Source organism: Apis cerana, linkage group LG6 (assembly GCF_029169275.1).
Source record: "Apis cerana isolate GH-2021 linkage group LG6, AcerK_1.0, whole genome shotgun sequence".
Lineage (NCBI taxonomy): Eukaryota > Metazoa > Arthropoda > Insecta > Hymenoptera > Apidae > Apis > Apis cerana.
In genome coordinates this window covers 7,438,926-7,460,300 of record NC_083857.1, presented here as the reverse complement: position 1 = coordinate 7,460,300, position 21,375 = coordinate 7,438,926, and the positions used below count along the sequence as shown (strand labels likewise).

The 21,375-nt window shown below is 32.1% G+C and overlaps 1 protein-coding gene and 2 long non-coding RNA genes across 7 annotated transcripts in view; 1 reads left to right on the top strand and 2 right to left on the bottom strand.

Annotated features, from left to right (window-relative positions):
- Window positions 1-21,375, top strand: part of LOC108001539 (RNA polymerase II elongation factor Ell) — a 117,149-nt gene that overhangs the window by 34,424 nt on the left and 61,350 nt on the right. Inside the window, exons 2-3 of one of the 2 annotated variants that reach the window (XM_062076185.1) lie at window positions 5,179-5,464; window positions 12,874-12,921. Coding sequence is in view for 1 of the 2 variants with exons in the window: in XM_017062578.3 (XP_016918067.2) it covers window positions 12,874-12,921 (48 nt within the window). In the remaining variant the exon portion in view is untranslated. The remainder of the gene's footprint in view (window positions 1-5,178; window positions 5,465-12,873; window positions 12,922-21,375) is intronic. The other variant, XM_017062578.3, reaches the window with a different exon arrangement.
- On the bottom strand, window positions 2,593-10,745 carry LOC133666241 (uncharacterized). Of its 3 annotated transcripts, none has more exons than XR_009830089.1 (4): window positions 10,426-10,742; window positions 9,854-10,004; window positions 3,266-3,343; window positions 2,593-2,976 (listed from the first exon to the last, which is right to left on the bottom strand). It is a non-coding gene; the product is annotated as an uncharacterized LOC133666241 (long non-coding RNA). The 3 variants fall into 3 exon arrangements; XR_009830090.1 differs by having other exon boundaries at window positions 2,593-2,955; XR_009830088.1 differs by lacking the exons at window positions 2,593-2,976; window positions 3,266-3,343 and adding an exon at window positions 7,679-9,652 and having other exon boundaries at window positions 10,426-10,745.
- LOC108001554 (uncharacterized) lies at window positions 16,795-20,447 on the bottom strand. 2 transcript variants are annotated; one of them, XR_001766735.3, is made up of 3 exons: window positions 20,213-20,447; window positions 17,079-17,290; window positions 16,795-16,970 (listed from the first exon to the last, which is right to left on the bottom strand). It is a non-coding gene; the product is annotated as an uncharacterized LOC108001554 (long non-coding RNA). The 2 variants fall into 2 exon arrangements; XR_001766738.3 differs by having other exon boundaries at window positions 17,079-17,287.

Here is a 21,375-nt window from a genome sequence, read left to right as displayed (position 1 = left end):
AGTTATTTTTTTTACTTCATATTCGTTAAAAATTAATTCGCTAATGAGAAATGAAGTAATAAATGATGGTGTTGAATTAACATGTGCTCGTCATCTCCATTTCTGAATTAATAAACATAAACAATTAACGTGATTATAATTGGTATTATTATTAATTCATTTATTATTCCCACTATCTGTAATATTTCGTTTATATAAGAGGAGAATAATGATTCTGGAAAAATTTATTCGAAGGATAATATCGATTAATCTGAAAGGAAAAAGAGACTGGTGACGTGCGTACATATCGCGAAATTTTCTCGGAGTTGGACGTTATTTTATATAACCCTTCGCAAAGAAATAAATTCCAAATTCGAAATTCTAGCCGGATTTCTAAGCTTATTAACACTCGCACGTCCTTCACCAAAATAGTTACACGTGAACGTGGATTGCACGCTTATTGTGCGTATAAATCAATCCTGTTTGCTAACCCTGCAACGCGCCTTTTGAAACGTGCACGAGAAGAGAAACATCAGAGAAATCTTACGAAATTTTATCAGAAATTCGAATATATTCGAATTTTGGACTTCGAGAAAATGTTCATTCACAGTATCGACGAGAAATCACAACTTTGTCCAACCGATACGACGAATTATTAAGCGAACGCAGATCGATGAATACGAAGAGAGTCGTGCGACTCTGTGATGATTTTCCTCTCAAAGGGGATTTCTTGATCCAGAGATAGGGCGTCGTCCCTTGAAGAAAGAGGGACAGAGCGAGCGAGAGCTGCACATGACGTCTGTAAAGAGGCTCGTACAAGTACCACCCTGCGTGAATTGTCGGAGCCAAGGTGGAATAATACACCCGTATAAGGTATAGGTGATGCCGCTCCCGCCACGTAAACAGACACGCGCAAACATCGATCCAGACCTTTGGGAATACGAACGATCGCGTTGAACCCGCGTCACCGTTGTTGATAGAGGCCCTTCATCCGGCTTATGGTTTAACAGAGTCGAGACGAGGGCATCCAAGAGATACTCGACTTGGAAAAACGAGACGCTCTTGTACAGAAAATGTGTATAGAAAATGTTAATATATTCGTGAGGGTCGGCTCGTTAACATATTTTTGGGGATCGATCTTAGGGGTGGAAATAGATGCAGAAGCCGTTGGCATATACCGAGAATGTCGGTCGACGATTATTTATTAAATTGTTTAAGTAATTTAAGTCGAAGATGAAACGATACAGGAATAAACTGGGAAAGAGACGGAATTCTTTTTCCATTCCGTTTTCGTAAACTGTTAGGACTATTCTGGAGATGGTAATGCAAGAATAATGGATTCATGGTTGTTCGGTCTTCGTTTTTTCCCCCCCTATCTTTTTAAGATGAATCTAAAAAAGAAAGATTTGAATAGATTGAAAAATTCTGAAGGTTTTCGTGCTTTGATTAAAAATATGTTTTAACTCGTAATTGGTTGCTGAAAATATTGGTAAAGAATCTTGGAGAGCGTTCAATTTTAAAGAGCTTGGATTCGTAAGAGACGTAATTTCGAAGAATTTTCAAATCATAAATTAATATTTCCAAATCGTGAAAACATTAAATTTCAATTATCTTTTCTCGGATTTGTGTTTCGATGCTCGAATGTTCTTAATAGTTTTGATTCTACGACTTTTCTTTTTTTTTTTTCCACTCTTTTTTAATGAATATACTTTTCCTTCTTGTTTGTATATTAATTATTCCTGTAACATGTTAAATAGGATTTAATACTAGGCGAATTGTACTATGTAAATTAGAGAGAATATTTCGGTTAATTTATTCGTAAATGTGCATCGACGATAAATCAAATAAACAAGCATCATAAACAAATAAATCCCAGGATATTATGTGTAATGAATAAAATTGCAAACGATCATAGATCACCGTATATAAACATGAAATTTCATGAAAACTCTATATCATGAAATAAACAGAACAAATTTCAAATTACAATCGTAATGTCAACTTCGATTTATAGATTACAAAATTATGGAGAGGATCGTTACAACTCAACAATATTATATTATAATCAATTGCAAATAATATGATTATAATCGCACAAAAACTGAAAATTGAGTAACAAATGTGTATAATTTAATAACAAGATCTATTCCAATATAATAATAACCGAATTTATCAGACATTAAATACTTATTTTCGTGAATAAAATCTATCTATAAACACCGAACATACTTGGTTTCTTGGATTTTTTCCAATTCTTTTGAAATTCATTCCAACTGTGCAAAGTATTCTAAAATTCGTAAGAATTCAAGAATCTCGTAAAACCTTGGAACGAGACAAAGAAAGACTCGCATTGTTCTCGAGACTTCACCGGTAGGTCTTTTGGGCTGTTCAAGTGAAGTCGGAAGTTTGCATGGAAAGCTTGCATGGAGGCTCGCATGGAGGCTTGCCAAGTAGACACTGCCCATTACGCGTATTAACAGTTTCATAAGGTAACCTAGGTAGGCCAATTCAAGCATGCTAACTTGAAAGATTTACGAGGTCCAGGCTATTTTTACTAAGTTTGTAAGGTTTCGTGATTCTTTGCTTCAATTGCTTTTATATTAACACGATAGATTTTCATGAAACAATTTTATTATCCACTAATTTTTTTTATGAAATATTACAATATCAAATTTGGAAAATGAAATTTTGATCATCTTTTTTAAAAAAATAATATATATATATATACGCGTTTAATTATTAATTTCTGAAACTCTTTAATTTCTAAAACATCTTTTCTTTATTTTATTTTTTTTTTTAATGGTCAGTAGATAGAGTTTGAAATCAATGATTAAGTAGTAAGACGTGTGAGAGAAGCATTACGGATTTCACCGAAGGTCGAGAACAATGAGCTTCGTTAAGGTAGATGTACTTCCACTTTCCAGTTTCGATGCTTTCGTTTTCCTTTTCCTCTTCACTTTGTTCTGCGGCAGGTTTCTGCAAGTATACGTGTATCTACTAAAAGCACAAATGTGTGTGAAAAACAATTTACATTTAAAAAGAAAGTGGAAAATAGAATTAGTCAAGTTCATAAAACAACCTGTCCAATTAATGTAATATATTTGTTATTTTATTTTATTTATTTTTCTTTTTCTCTTTTTTTTTTTTTTAACATTATATCCTAAAATCGAATTTAACGAAACTAAATTATAACAAAAGCATTTACGAAATTATTCTTGAGACGTGTAATTTAATTTAACAGTCGGCAGTCTTAATAACATTTCGTATTCCTCGAACGAAAATATACCTCGTTGCATACTGATGGTCGCAATGTGCCTAGAGCCAGAAGGAGGGACAATCCTTTCGCTCGTGCATTTCGTTTGACCTGGAAATCGATCGAAGCCGATTAATCGAACTGTGCTGGCGCAATTTTTTTTTTTTTCCCCGGAAAATCGAACGAGGCCGTTTGACATTTAGTTTCATGCGTGGTCGTTAATTGAATTTTAAGATTGCTTCATGGTTTATTACGAATGGGAGAGTTTATCGGAACGCGGCATGTTTGTCAACTATCATATAGTGCCATTTAAATTGCAAAAAACCTATTATTTTATAATTTATGTAAAATTTTATGTATTGAAAAATATACGAAAGGATTCGACTCATTAAAATACGATTTAAAAATGTCGATTCTGAAAAGTAATAAAAAAAATTCATTAAAATATCAAATGATTTCAATTGTTATGTACATTCCATGAAAGAGTTTCAAATATAACAAATTTTCGAAATACGATTTATTTTGTATTCCATCCATAATTATCGGAAATCACTCAAATATATAAAATTTCCAATTTATTCAAATTTTATCTTCTCCTCTCTTTTATACTTGATTGAGCCATGCATTGAAAGTGACGAGAAATGATAACCAGCTTCTCCAGTTTTCTTGTCTCTATATCTCTGCCTATATATATATCCTCTATATAAAGATTCGTCATAAGAAAACCATTGTGATCGATCCAAGTTTCAAAGGATATAATAGTGATCAACTTTCGCCTGAGGGATCAAATATAAAAATAATTTATCGTAGATTGAAGCAACGACCGTAGAACATTTGTACGCTTATCGTAGCCACACCTAATCGCTCTGATTGCGGCACCGCCGGCATCCCGGATCTTATAAGTTCACGTCAAATTCACGTTAAACGTACTATTCAATGAACTTCACAATCCAAGGAACAAGAGTTTCTACCAGCGGGGAAAAAAAACACTGAACACGTATAAAAATAAAGTGTTCACTTGGATTTGATACGATGCGGATTAAAATTCTCCCGGGAGCTTCAACGTGGATACACATGCATGAGTAAAAGTAGTTTCCTCGATGCATGCTTTGCATATTCCTCGTTCCTCGAAATGCTACGTTGATTTCATACATCTTGAAATTAACAAATAACATTATCGAGTTTTTATAAAATTAGAATGTATTTTTAAGTTATGGGAAAAATTAATTTAAATATTAACTTTATCAATGTTCGAGAAAATGATGTATAAATAAATAACTGAATTTATAAAATTTTTTTATTCATTCGTATATGTATTTCGTTCTTTGAAAAAAATGTCTTTGGAAAAAATGATAATAGCGGATCGTTAAAAAGATCACGAAGATAAAGATATCGGTTTATCTAAAATATGCAGTCTTATCTAATTAAGATAAACGGTATTAATAACTATGCTACCATATATTTCAACTTCGTACATTATTCGGAAATTCTCGGGAAAGCGTGTGAATCGATATCATCATATAGATATAATTCATTTAAAAGCATAACCATTAATAGTATCTCTCTTATCAAAATCATTATCTACGTAATAGACAGTGACATAGACTAGCTTGAAGTAGTCCGGTTGTTCGTTGAAAGATTGATCGCTTTTCGTTATCGAATAGAATAAATATTTACCGTGGATCATCAACGTTGTGTTTGCCAAACACAGTACTGAAACGAGCAACGTTAGGTGGCGTTGTCGTCACAAGAAAATTTAGTGCATTTTACACTAGTAAGTTTCTAAATTTTTTTAGTAATTTTCAATGCAAATAATTTGTTGCTCGATATTTATTCGATAAAATATTATAGAATTTTCATCAATTGAAAACGATAATATCGAATATATTGTTATATCGCCTGTGTCGATAGCTATATCAACATAAATTTAAATTATATACATGTAGTGATTCGTCGCAGATCAAGTGATGATTTGACGCGCAGCCAATTAATGCAAAGCACTGAAATGCGCATGCGCGTACATATCTAACCTGACGATCGTAAAATCGAGATTTCATGGTAGCGACGCACGTTGTAAAGTGACGTTTTGTTGGAATTATCTGCTCGACCTATCGTTGTCCATTTGAAAAGGAAAAAAAGACGAAAGAGAATTTGGAAGACGAAGAAGAATAAGAATGAAAGAAGAAATAATAGTGTCTCGAAAAGTTAGAGCATTCAACAACTCTGATACAGGTTCGTAAATTATACTTCTTATAAAAATTCAAGAAAATCAATCGGAATATATTTGATCGCCATTTCGAACTGTTAATTTTTTAAATCCGCTGTTTCTCACCCGGATCTTTATAGATCGGTTTGTCACGATCTAACTTAAATGTGTTGAGTCGACGGCTATGCACGTATACGCCCACACGGTGAAATGTGTGAGGGAACGTGGACGCTCGCGCCTGCTGGATATATATTTGTGTTTGAATTATGTTTGTGTGCGTGTGCAAGAGAACACACGCGTCATAAGAAGGGAGCCAGAATGGCCTGCGCGAGTTCGCCGGCCGAGAGAAAGTGAACCAGTTGGCAACGTTGCCGAATTTCATGGCGTGGTCTGTCTAGTAACTTTATCATGACGTTGTCTACCTGTTGTAAACCGGCAACCATGCTCTTGTCGACCGATTAATTGAGCCAAATGGCGATTTTTGGCGAATCACTTTTTTTCATGGCTATCATTGACCAGTTTTATCATTTCAAAGTTTAACACTACTCAAGTTTTTTGTCTTGATAACATATGCGAAGGTTTTGGTCCGAACTGATAAATATTATCAAGCAGAATAGAAAATAAATGCACCATTACAAAGAGAAACTTGTAAAAAGTTGATGGATGGCGCGTCTATGACACGCGCGACCCAATTTGCGTCTTATATAGTATGGTTCATAAAGATGTCATGAAAACAGGATAATTTGGAATCGAAAAAACATATTTTTTCTTGTTTCTTGAAGAAATGGACTTGATAAATATTGCACTTTGTTTGATATATGATACACATTTTTTTTTTGAATGAAAGAACAATTTTTGTCGAAAAACAATTCTATTCAATCTGCATTTCATTTTTCTTTTTCATTTTCATTAAAACATGCTTTAAAATAAATCATACATAATAATAATATATAATATATAAATATATATATATATATATATATATATATAGAATAATACATGTACTCTTGTTATTTAATATAATATTTCTTATTTTAATATTTCTTTCTCTTTTATCTTATTATTAAATTATTAAAATTATTAAAATATTAATAAAAAACAAATATGCCGATCATTCTTTTTCTATCAGAATTCTAATTAATATATTTTTTTTTATTATATTGACTTCGAGAAAAAAATTACGTTTTTTAAATTTTTTAAATTTAAATGTTAATTAAGTGAATAAGATTTCTTTAGTTCTCAATATATAACCATTTTTTTTTTATCGCTATCTATCGTTTTCTATCTACTTTTTTTTATATAAAGAAAAATTCTAAAAACTTTCTATCATTGTTAGCAACTAAAACATTATTTGGCATTGCGAGATTCATTACGAAATGATATACCTAATATAATCTTCCATCATTAAGATATTCTATCCATTCTTTAATAAATGACAGTTACGCTTCGACGAATTTTTTATCCAACCGACGCATATGTAGCCCTGGTATGTTTAATTACTCAATTATTGTAGCAATTTCTTGTTGTCGACGTCGTCACATCGGTGACATTATAAATTCCGCATTCCTTTTCCAAGAATTAGACACCGGCTGGAAACGGCAAATCCGTTACGTGCCCACGACGCAAACGGAGTTAACAAGGCGAACTCGCGCGCTGGTTTTCTTTTCTCTGCTCCCCTCCATGGGTGGGTTGGTTTCCGCGTCGCAAGGCAATTGCAAAATGCATCGTTATATTTCGTTGTCCCTGCCTGCGCGCGCACACACAACGCACGAGCGCGTTCTCGGTCGGTAAGAACGATTAGAATTTCGTAGACGCGACGAACTGTGCGTTACGAGATAGGGATGCGATGCAAAATGCATGAACATAACCGTTCGCGTGCTTATGCAACCGAACACACATCGAACACGCTGACGCGTCAACACCAGGTTTCTTTTACGATTTCGCGTTCACGAAACGAGCCACCCATAAATTACGGTAGGCTTTCCCCTCCACGATATATTTTCGCTTCGTTTCGACGATTATTCATTGTCTTTTTGATCGAATGTTTTTTAAGAATTTCCAAAAAGAAATTCTTACATTCTTCCTCGTGTGTACTTGGAGAAAAAAACTTGGATATATCAAGCACAGAAAGTTATTAATTTTTTGAATTAATAAATTGCTCGTTCACATGAATGTACGGTATGAATATATACAGTTTTTATTCGATACTAAAAATAGAGGTTAGGTTCATGAACTTTTAATTAGAATATACTTATGAATTTTATTAGCATAACAATGTGAATTCTTTAACTAATAATGACTGTCACGATTATTAAATATATATTATAGTTATCTTTTCATTATCATATCTTTTAAAATCTTCAAATATTTTCCAACATCTAGAGCTTCTCTAGAATTTCATAAATAATATTTCGAATTAATTCGTATATATTTTTCAATCTTCACAGACAGCTACTCTCGAACGCACAACGCTCCAATTATTATATGGCGCGTATTTAATAAAAAAAAAAAAAAAATTACATTTCTTTATAGAGCGATAAGGCAGAATAATAGAACGGCGATTTCGCGCCAGTCTAAGTCCATAAATATGAAATATCGGAAAAACCATTCACCATTTAACCGATTAACCTTCCACGCGTTATATCCGCCTTATCGGGCGAACCTGGTGAAGTGTCCGCTCGATCGACGCCGCCTCGATCCATCGGATAAATTATGCGCGCGTCTCCCCTCTTTTCACGGCGAATAATTTATCAATCGTTCCAAGAGTGGGTTATCCCGATTTACCGCTAAAAAACGAAATTCAACAGGTGTGAAATTCTTCATCCACCATCTTTCCTTCCGATAGCAAATTATTCTTTCGATTCCGCTTTTACTCGATTCCTCCGTATCTGTTCGTCCAATTGCACTCCCCATTTCCTCGTGATAACGGAATCCGTGAATAATCTATCCAGAGTGGTGAATCGAAATCAATTAGCCCAATACGTTCCCGTCGAGCGATTTCAGATGCGGGATTACGATCGTTCGATAAGTTGATGGTGGACGTCTCTGAAGAAGTTGGTAATTTATTGCCAATACCCGTGGCCATTGAGATTCGATTTCGATGAGGGTGGTTTACATGGCATAAAAGAAGATCATTGACGATCGTCAAAGAGAGGAAGAGGGTTGTTTATGTAGTTCGAAAGGAGAAGATTGGCGACGGACGATAATCTAAAGAGAGCAAGAAAGTGGTTTTATACGGTATATGCCTATAAGCAGATGGTTGATCGGAGACGAATAAGTAAAGGAGAGCTTGACCAGAGACTTGCTAGTTGGAAGGGGGGTGGGATGTTTTATGTATGCGGATCAAAAACAGATGATTGGTAAGAGACGATTAAAAAAGAGAAATAGGATCAAAAAAAAAAAAGGGAGAAAAAAAAGACGAGTGATCAAGATTGAAAGAAAGAATAAGGGTAATTTATATGCATACTCGAAAAACAAGCGGTTAACCAAACTTGGATGATCAAAGGAAAGAAAAAAGGGGTGATTTATGCGGTTCAAAAGGAGGCGGTTAAGGAAAGACGATAATTGAAAAGAATATGGAAATGATTTGTATGATTCGAAGTTGATGAGATGATCGAAGAAAAGAAAAAAAGAGTGGTTGACGAGAGACTGTAACTTGAAGAGAAAAAGGAAGGGATTCTTGTGGTTTACATCCAAAAGTAGGCAGTTGATGAGAAACGATGATGAAAAGGAAAGAAATAATGATTGGAGGAAGGAAAATAGAGTGTATAGGGGAGAAGAAGAAAAAGTTATTGACCAGTCTAGCAATGATAGCCTTGGTGGATAGGGAAAAGGATAGATGAGTGAGGCACCGCTTTGAGAACGTTTAATGTGACACGCAATGCTTCCTTCCACCATCGTGAAAATAGAATGACCGGCATTGTTACATCTCTCTTTGTACGTTAGAGACGAGTAAAGTGAATTTAGTCAGCGAATGGGTGAACCTTCCAACTTCCCTTCGCCTTTTCTCCCTCGGTCGGGAAATAAAGGCAACAAGGCGGATCTCGTTCGTCCGTTTGGTGAGAATGAAATTTTGCCTAATGGAACTTTTGTTTCGACCACTCTTTCGGCGAGCGAAAATAAATTATTGGGCAAACGTGGTTGATGAAACGATACAGCGCGGGACGATTGAGAGTTGATTCCTTTGAAGTGACGTATTCAAAGGACGATTGTGTCTGAAAGAATTAATTTGATGAGATAAATCGTCCTCGTGAATCTATAGGTGTTGATCATTATCGGTAAAATATTTACAGTAAATGAATGTAATAATAGGATAAAACGAAACGAATAATTTTTCTCAATCTTATCCAGTTTTAAAGTAAATAGGTAAAGGTGTTATATTCAAAGAAATTTCAATAAGTTCATAGCACACGTACCAGCGACCTTAGTTGTCGCAATAGCAGTTTCATCACAGTTTCACAGGCAAAAAAGGAACCTCTCTGAGTCACGAGTCACTGAATCACAACATAGTCCTATTGCATTCTCTTAAATGATGAATAGGCTTGATTCTGGCTTTATTTTTGCTAGCTGAAGCATAAATGAAAAAAGCCAGTGCTCCTATCAGAACGAGATTGAGAATAGAGCAATCAAATTGCGTATAAAATGATATTTCTGTAATAATTTAGTTAAATATTAATCTTCTAAATGGCAAATTATTGATATGTAATCTTTTTGGCAAAATCTACATTATCGAAACATCAGTGAAAGTATTTTATTAATTTGAGTCGCGTTAAAATTTGTCCAATTGAATTGAATAAAATGAAAATTAACGTTCAATTTTTAATGATTTTATTTTCAAAAATTCTAAAAAAAAAAAAAAAATAAAATGAAGATTTTTTTAAATAAAATAGTTTTCCATTTCTCAAAATTTTATTAAACACTTTTTTCTTGTTCAAATGTAATCATATTGCTCCATTTTCACATTTGACGATTTCGGTTCAGAACGTACCTAATTTAGCACAAAGTGCTGCTAATTTATATTGAAGCATTTAACGGTCAGACCACGAGTCGCCTTTTGCGTCATTAATTTATTTCGTTGTGTCCAGTGCTCTCCTTTTCTTCGCTTGTATTCGTCGCCTGATCGCTTTTCTGCCCGAGACGTGTAGTCTACCGTCCGGTGCCCGCTTTTAAATCTCGTTAAATCGCGACAACCGTTCAAACGCAACTCAGCTCGAACGTCAATGCATGTGCATGTATCTTAAGACGGCGTCAAATCGCTCGTAAAATCTAATAACGACACGTCGGTATCGGTTTCGAAGGACAACTAACAAGAACTCGAGAGTCTTATTCGTGAAAGCGGATGTTTACGTGTACGATCATGAATATTCGCTTATTTTTAACGAGAATCAATAAATGAAACGCGTAAAAAGATTTAACATAATAACTTGTAATAAAAACAGTTGGATTGAAATGAATGAGACTGGTATTCAAATGAGCGACAAATGCAGATATACAATTCTTAACATCTTGATATTTGATCTTTATATATTTTTATCTTTATATTTGATCTAATTTTAATAAAATTTTCATTTTCTTCCAAAAATTGTGAATTTTTATTCGTTTAATATAAATTTTATTACGAGAAACTATCATGGATCATAAGGAATGATTTAAAAAAAATTACGTATAATATGTTAAAATGCAGAATTTAATAATTAAATATTTCATTCAATGATATATAAACTCAATTATAAACTCGAAAATTTTTTGTTATCAAAATATTATTTATGCGTAAAATATATATTGATTTAATATTTTGTGTAATTTATTTATCTTACTTTTTGAAAATGTAAGATATCTTAAAATTTTTGAGATTATTTTATTATTTTATCGAATGATTGTTATTGTTATTGTAAAGCAAAAATCAGAATTCAAGTTTTAATTTGATAAAATATCATTCATCAGAACATGAAAACTTTTTTCTATTAATATATTATAAAGTTCGTATTCATATACAAAGTATGTGCACATTTACTAAAATCTATATTTTTTCTAAATACGGTCGTAAGCATACATTTTCATAAAACTAAAGAGATTCTTTTGAAAATGGATAAAATATAATTATTATATATTAAAACTAAAATAGTTTTTTTTACATAATTTCATAAAAGTTATAAAATAATGAATATCAAAATTAAAGTATTATGATTATTATTTATTTGTATATAGATATATTATAGATATATAATATAATATAATAGATATTTGATTTTATAAACAAAATTATAAAAATTTATTATTTTCATAGGAATACAAGTTTTATCAAAACTTAATTATCAATTCGATTATTAATCAATGATATATTTATGTATATTATTTATATATTTTTCATGTTATTATTAACATCAACAAATATTGTCAATCACTAATGATAATATTAGCAATCTGAGCGCTTCTTGCTTTTACAAACGTCTTCGTCTTGTTCAGTGATCAAAAGAGCTCTTACTTAGCGACAACTTTCCCTTTTCAAACGATCGCAAAGGCGTGTGCGCATGCGCGCTTCACACAAAATTGTCGTGTATGCGCGCGCCGCTAATGTAACGCGACAAATATATTACGTTATAAGATCATACCGCAGTTCGATTTCACGAACCGCAGAAACGCAGCATAGAAAGCTGCGTTAAGCATATAATCAAATAAATTCTTTTTCTATCGAATTATAAATTATTATATAAATTTATTCAGCGTCTACGATATGTTTTTCTCCAGATTTTTCTCCTTTTTTATCATGTCATGAATAAGAATTTCGTGAACTTTGAAATATATATATATATAATAATAATCGATGTCTTCAAATAAGTAAACTCTTATCTTCATATTCATGAATTTATCGAATTATGTGCACGTGTCAATATTTGGATCGATAAAATGTACAAGGCGTATAAAACATATAAAACTAGTACAGAGAAATGTTACGATTTTGCATTGATATACAATTCCATAATTTTTGATTCGATATAATAAAACATAGATACAACATAGATTGGAAATTTCACTTAATAAAATTAAAAAGAAAGTTCAAAATTGAAATATGTCTTATTTTGTAGTTACACTTTAAATGACATTTAATAATTCATATTATTTGTATTTAAAGTTACATAATAATTACATAATTAATTAAACATAATTATTTCTTCTATTCAACCTTACATTACTGGGATATAATAATGACTATATATAACTTAAAAAAACATATGTGACATATGTGTTACATACAAACATTTAGTTTCGGTTTTTAATGTCATTATTCATTACTATAGATATTTTTATATTTCACAAAACATTTTATATATTTAAATTTAATTATTTGAACAAAAATTATAATGCAAAATTATTCATTTTTGAAAACATAATTAATAATTAATTAAATTATTAATTTTCTTTTTTTTGTTTGTAGAACAAGACCAGCCAGAACCCTACTATACAGTTCCTAGGAAATGAAGGGGTAAGTGAACTTTTTATTATTTCATTATTTACATATTCGATAGGATTATGCGAAGTTTTTGACATTTCTGTTCGTTCGATTGTTATCACGATCGATATCATACGAAAGATTATAAAATTTATCAATTATCTATGACCAATCATATAAATTAGCCGTGAATATTGTTTTTTTTTTACACGATTTGTTACCTAAACGAAACACAAACGATATTTATCAAATATTTATTAAGCGATAGTATAAATATTTTTAATTCGCTTTTAGGAAGGTTATCTTAGTCATTTATGCCTCAGTTTATCGTGTTTAGTGTCGTAAATCGGACAGATAAATAATTTTGAACAAATTTCGCAACTAGTTTAAAAACATCTATATAAACGTTGTTATCTTTTATAGATTTAAAAAGAGAAATATTTTTCTTCTTTTATAATAAATATCTAATGTGATATTTTGCAATACGTTTAATTCATTCTCTAAACACGAATTTAATATTATTTAAATATGTACAATTTTTTAAAAGATAAAAATTTTAATGTAATTTCAATCTTAAAATGATTATATTATATATTTTTGAAATTTTAATTTTAATTCTAATTTTTTTGAAATTATATTAAAAATCATTATTATCTTAATTTTTTTTGAATTTGAAAAAATCAATAGATTCACTTCTATTTAGAATTACAAAAAACTTAAAGTAGCTATCAAAATTTTTTAAAATTTCTAATAAAAAATCGAAGAATTTTCAGCTTATAAAATTCATGAGATCCAAGATCGTAATCCTTCCGAGAAACTACAGAGATTTAAAAAAAGCCGCGTTCATGTAATCACATTTGCAAGACTAGAAATAAAAAAATTGTCCTCAAGCGCATGCGCCAGCTGCGCAACACATGAACTCCTCGTAGTTTCCGCGCGTTTTCCGCGAACCATCGTTAGCGATCGTTAAACTTTTCTCGGAAATTTTTCTGCCTCTGTGTATTGGATCGTGAGAATGTCTTCAAAATTCATTATAAATGCTTTGAAATTCATCACGCGTAGCATATTGAAAAACTGCAAGATATTAGAGTAGGCAAGAAAAAAACTACAAGTGAGGTTATGTTCGTAAGACAGATCGATATGCGAGTCTGAATATACGTTAATTATAAAGTTTGAAGATTATCGAGAAGTTTGAAAGTGTATATATAGATAAATAAGGCTTCAGAATAAAAATTATTTTATGATTTATAATAAATCATAGATAAGACTTTGACATATTGGTATTATATATCACATATATAAGATATTCTAGAGAAAGATCTGGAAATATTAAGATTTTAATATCTAATGGATATATGTAAAATGAATTCCAAGGATTTTATCGAATATAGAGTGTATAATAATTTAGAACAGACAATAAATAAACAATAAATAAAATATATTCATAATCTTAAAAATAGAAAATAAATCTTATAAATAATTTTTCATTTAAGAATATCAGTCAATAATGATGAATCAAAATATAGAATAAATATAGAAGAAAAAGAAAATCTAACATGATGCGACAGAAATCCAAAGAGTTTAGACATTCAGAAACGAATAATAAGCAAGAAAAATGTTTGCGTCTCTTTTTTTCATCGATATTATAAGAAAGATAGTGGATAAGGGAAATGTAGAAGGTGAAAAGTAATCAGATGGTTCCTTACGAGAGATCCCTTTGTAAAAAGCAGCGAGAGTGAGAGGCATGACACATCATCGATCGCGTGCACGATCTCCTGTTACAAGATACACATATACGCACATGCGTGTGAAAATATTTCGACACGGGATCGGAGGATCGGCGGCGATACTGCGCGTGTCCGTAGGCGTGGCCAGGCACAGCGTCGAAGGTTTCTACTACGGTGAAGGCGATCGAGGTCGTTCGAGCAAGGTTATACACCATTTTCTCCCGTGCCGTTCGTTGATTCGTTCATTCGTTGATCATTTCGATCGTTTCTCGAATAATCGCCAAACGTGGCGGTGAAGTCGACAGCCTGATTCTTCGGTCCTTCGCGATTCTCGTGATTTTTGAAGGCTGAAAGAGATCGTGTTTCGAGGTTGCATCGATTCTTGACGTCTTGGTTCCGGGATCCTGTGAAACTCGATGATCTTGGAATGGATTATCACTTAGCTGGAAACGGATTTCTTTTAGCATATATTTTTTCTAGCATTTCTTTGCGGTTTTATATGCAACTGGGATTGTATAAAATGTATTTTAAATCTTGATTCAATATAGAATATTAAATCGAAATATTATTTTTTATCAGAATTAGAAATCTAATTAAACATACAATTGTTAAATCAAATTAAATCAATTGGGTTAACATAAAAATCTAATATTTGATTTGATAATTTGATATATAAATATATTAACATATAAATGGAAATATTGAAGAAGTTAAGTTAATAAATATTTGATATAAATTGTGTAAGTCATTTAATATATATCGATCATATATGCTTACAATAAAAAAAAAATCTGAAACATGATCAGTAATGAAATTCTCAATTCAGAGAAAACATGTAATTCGATATTTTTCTAAAATGATACCGGTTATCTCATAATGTTATTTACCTATATTATAATTTCAATACTGGATGGAAATCGATTCATCAGACTTAGAAAATTTGAGCATGTTTGTAGGATATTGATTTTTAAGACAAATAAAATATGATTAATATTTTTAATTACCTTACGTTTATTCCTTCGTGAATTGAAGAATTATCCAGGATGATTTTCTTATTAAACGTAAACGATGAATTTTAAGATATGCATTATGCAGCATACTCTTTATCGATGTTGCGATTTTTTTTAATCTATCAGTAGGTATATGCATAAATATAAATGAATCTTATGCATGCGTTTATAAATAATAATTTATGAATGAGTATTGCATTTATTCCTTTAGATGAATATCATTTTACATTTCCTATTAGAATGAATACATTTATTCATATATTTTCTTTATAGTCAATGACACAATATTCACTTTCTCAACAATTTAAAAATATCAAATGTTTGTTATAAATGAAATTTATATAGTTTTCTATGTAACCTTTAACCAATTTCTAAGAAAGCCCTTTTCTTTGAATTTCTACGAATCCAAAAAGGAATGTAAAGATGCAAAGATTTAGGAGTTAAGCCTAAAAAAAGTCAGAGATATAAATATACGAACGTCCAGTCCAACATTTACAAGTCTGCCGTGCTGTTTTATGAACATAGACGCCGATTATAATATATGCAGAGCCGAAAAAAAGTAACCTTGCCACCACTCGTAAAAGCTGTTGCACGTTCCTGACCACGTCGTATCCTTTCACGAAGCCGTTGTTAATCACAGATTCGAAATCGCTTCTCCTTATGGAAGGAAGGGAAGGTGACCGACCTGATCGCATCTTCGTCCGGTCGCGCTCGACTTTTCGGGCGTGGCAGACTGTCTCATCGATTAAGCGCCGTTTCGTGACGTTGCTTCAAGGGAACAACGAGCAAAGAAAGCCCTCGTGATGAGAAAAAAATTCTTTGATGTTGATTTATCGTTGATTATTGATACGCGATTGAATAACAACCTTTTATTTTTATGTAGAGTGATTTTTATGGAGATAATCTTTTTTTTATATATATATATATTTATTTATTGAATTGGTTGTTTAATGTTTAGTTAAATTGGTTGATTCGAAAATAAAAATATCTAGGAAATTCAAGATTTTTGATAAATAAATATCAAGAATATGAATATTTCAAATAATAATATTATTCTTTCTATTCTTTTAAAAATACATTAAATTGTATAAATATATACAAGATTATCGATTAATTTTAGGCAAAAAGAAATAATCTTCAAATGGAAATTTAAATAATAAATATCTTTCTGAAACATTCTTCATTGTTAAAACCAACACTTAAACTTGCAATATAAAAAAACTTCTTCAATTTTTATTACACCATCAGCAGATAACTGAATATAGATAATAGAAGCGAAACTTCCAGTTTTCAGCATCATGCATACAAAGTTCTTTCTTTCTTTCCATTTCATCTTTTATGTACCCTATAATTTAAGATAGTAATAGGATAATATTTCTAGGAATCAAAGCAAGCGAAGCTCGAAACTAATGGATCTTGTGGATGAACACAATGAAATAGTAATAATAATCACCTGTTGCGAGGATTGAAAAGAATACCGTTTTCTCTTTATAATGGATGCAGAAATAAAAGCATCCGTAGCCTTGTTTTATTAAGGCTTCATTCACATAACTGATTCTGTTTAGCCGCATTTACTCTGGTTGCTTTATCCTGACCTTTGACTGGCTTCCACTCTGGAAGATCCCCAAAGATCGATGCGCCTATGTTGACCTTTTCGCCATGCTGCTGCAATGAAACAAGCACACCTTAGGGCCATTCTCGTTTCAAGCTTCTAGAAAATTATTTTCTAATACACCATTTCCAGTTTTAAACATATCATATTAAAGAACTTTCTTTCAATATCTGAATATCTTTAAAATAAAAAAGAATAAATAAAAATTGAATTTATATTTTTTTCTCGCGTATCGAGATAAAGTTTAATTTTAATTTTATTCGTCTTGGTTAATTCGTCTTGATTAATTCTATCCTAATTTACACAAAGTCTACTATGGTATCCTCGGAACTTGGATAGAAAGTAGTAATGTAGTTATCCGTCGCCAAGAAAAATCGCATGGAATATTTATTCATTGGAAGGATTTTCACTAGTCACTAGTGTAAATCTTGTTTTCCTTCTCTTATATCTTTATAAAATCGTATATACATTTGAATCAGATTTTACTTCTGAGAAAATAGATATAAATAATTTTTACATCGTTAAATAAATATTTATTTTATTTTGAATATTCTATTAATTTATTACAGTATCGCTTGATACCACAGAAAATGTGTCAACTTGCTATTAAACGAACGTGAAGCGCTCAATGCAATGCCCCAAAGCTTTTTATTTGCACGTTGAAACGAATTCGCACGGTTATCGCGAAACCCCAAACGCGCTACCTAGGGGCACAATTTAAAAATCAACAAACTCGCAGGATATCGGGTGTTATTACACGGTCGAAGGGATTTCCAGTTGCACGGCTTCTCTCGATGCTTGTGTGCCAGGAAGCTGCTGTTAAACGCAGCCACTCTCTCGCATCCGGGTATTTTCCTCGCGCCAGAACAGATTCCAGTTAAATCTTTCTTCCTTTTTCTCTCTCTAACGCGTATGTACACATCAGTCAAGTTTAATCCGTTGTCATCTCGGGCCAACGGAGACCGTTCGTGGATTAACCACATCTATATTTTCCCGATCCACGACAAACGACAACCGAGTCACACAGACCTTCTCTGTTTTCTTTCACTCCGTACGTCGTCAGCTTTGTCTCTTTTCCACACTTTTTCACTCGTTTCCTCTTTCTGCACCATAGTTTATCACGTGGCTATTTTCAGCAACGTCTTTGGAAATCCCGTTTTCTTTTTCTATCCATATTTTTCTTCTTTTTTTTTTTTCGCAGAATTTTGACGTTGAACGGCTCATTTCGTAAAAAAATTTTCGCCCAAGTCAGTACAGAATATACAATCAAACAGATGTTGGAATGAACCATCGACCGTGACATCTTGATATTTTCGAGCTTGTGATTTTTACTTATTTATAGGCCGTTATATCGTCAGTGCTGCTCGTTAATACGACCGTTACGAAGACGTGGCGCTGCAGCGTCCGTAATAGAGGCCAAGTACACGCCATCCACGTGCATTCGTCAGCGCGCTCTAGCGTCCTCATGGATCGCGTGTGGCGCTGGTTTCTCTATTTTGCTTTGTCCATGGCTTTGTTTCTTTGCGTGTACGTGAATTAACATCTCGCCACTCAAATCACGTATATGTATATATATGTTTTATATCTTAATAAAAGTATTATTTAACCATATCTTCATATTCTTACAAATATTTTTATGTTTTTTAATAAAATTTTATTTTAATAACTTAAGTTAGATTTTAAATTTTTTTAATACGATGTTAATAATGATCATTTATGACGAATTTCAATATCTTATTGGAAAACATAATTGATTCGAAATAGAAGATATATTAATAAAGTCGTTTTTAAAAAAACACTGAACTTATCTCTTCTCGATATTTTTTATCGATTGAATTCATATTTTATCGGATGAGACTGTATGTTTTTCTTGTTAAAGATTATATGAATGTTATATGAATTCAAGTTACTTTTAAATAAAATGTATTAATTTATTGACAAATAATATAAAAATAATTAATTCTGTCAATATTTTATCTAAACTGATAATAAGAAACTTAATAATCATAAAATAAAATAGATTTATTCATTATTCAATGATTCATCGGTCAAATTATCAAAGATATACGAAGTTGATAGTTGTGTAAGTAGTTTGCACGTGTCGGAATTCGGGAGTGTAGAAAGTATTAGATTGAATAGCCGAGGAAAATCTAAAAGCGAAATTTTATCTATATTATGCGATGTAAAAAACTTACTATACAAACTTTCACACGACACGCACACAATTATTACATGTATGAAAGTAAAGTAATCATAGTTTTAATTATACTATCAAGATATAAGAAGAAGAAAAATGATATATAAAAATCAGATCAAATTTTTTTCAACAAAAAACGTCATTTCCTTTATCGCATTGTCTATGATACGTGAAGTTAGTGTGAACAAAGAATTCATCACATGCACACAGTTCGCTATATTTGTGATCTAAATGTTTTTTTCTTTTTTTCACCGTTTCTTTTTTCGTTATTTCGTATTTATTTCATCATGAATTTTACTATGAGTAATTATATCAGCATAATTCGCTCATTTAGTAATTGTCCTTGTCGCGGCTGACGTATCCAGGAAGAATCGATCTGTGTCTTGACCGATCTGTATTCGCTTATTTTTTACTTATTCGTATATATACGAATATGTACACAGTGGTACACAGGAGCAATTTTATATATAACAATACGATCGCGCGGCTATGTGTGCGATAATCTTTTTTGCTCGTTCGTTCGAATACATTCCCTTTTCTCTTGCTCTTTCGTTCAAACTACTCTCTCCTTCTTCATCTCTCTTTCAGTCCGGTCAGAATTTATCTTCGTCCGCATGCACGTCGTTCTCTTTCCCATTTTGACGTTTCTTGTCGAAGTATAATTTCACGTGCTCGCGGTCTCTGTGCCCGTGTAAAAATACTTACGTATTTCAACGATAGCAACGGCCTTTCGTATATACATGTATGGTTAGCATACGTAGAGCCTGTGCACGCTTACCTTCACATTGTTGCCTTTCACTCGGTTTCTTACTGTCCGCTATGTATGTATATTTTATCCAAGAACAGCGCGTTATTGGCTCCGCTCGACAAACGTCAAGACACAAGACGTTGGCTTTTGGCTTTTTTTCGAAAGTGCCGCAGGTTGCTACCAAGAATATGTTGTACCAGGAAATCATGATGTTCTCAGACGTGACTTAAACTTGATTGGAAACGCGTTCCTATAATCGATCGTCGCACATCTTGTGGCGACATTTCATGTAACTATATATATATATATATATATATATATATGTATTTAAATCTTCCTGGAAATGTTTATCGTGATATCTTGATCAGACGATGCTTTCCTGGATAATCAATCAAATCTTATTATTATTTTGTTTATCATATTTGGTTAATCTATCAGATATGAAATTTTCAACATTTAAAGGATTGATTTCGTTATGACACGCGTAACATTATTCCAGTTTTCTTTACATGGGAATACTTCGTTCGAATCTTGTGAATCGCGGCGATTAAAGAGTAAAATGCGAAGCGGGAATCACCTTTGTATCCGGTGGCAACCGGAAACTCCACTCTATGCGTTTTATTGTCTTTTTCTCTCGACGATTGCTTCCTCCTCGCATGTTTGCGCGTACACATGCATTGAGTGCTACTCCACACGCAGTACGAAACGCACGTTTCTTTTGCTTAAGGCGATATTTCATGACACGCTGTTGTAACAGTTACTTTTACGCATGACCCACTTGCTATTCCAACAGTCGAATCTAAGTACTACAATAAAAAGTGGGTCGCTTTAAAGTAATTGGCGGTTTCGTGTATTAACGCTAAACTAGCCCAGACGAATGGATCTTTGATAGTCATCTTTCAGCTAATGGAACAAATATTGAAACGTTATTAGTTATATTAAACTTCTGCCGCAACGACTTCTTGTTCGGTTATTTTGCTCTTTTACGATTATGAGAAATGATTTGCGATATCTCAGACTTTCTTATCTACAACGTAACAAATTATCACAAGTGTACGAAAAGAGGAACGGCATAAACATGAAAAATAAAGATCATGTATCAATCAACGAAAAGTTTCCAAGAAGAATTGATATTCACAAAATTCTTGGAATTGATCATACTTATTGTACTTATTATAATACTTATTTTATAT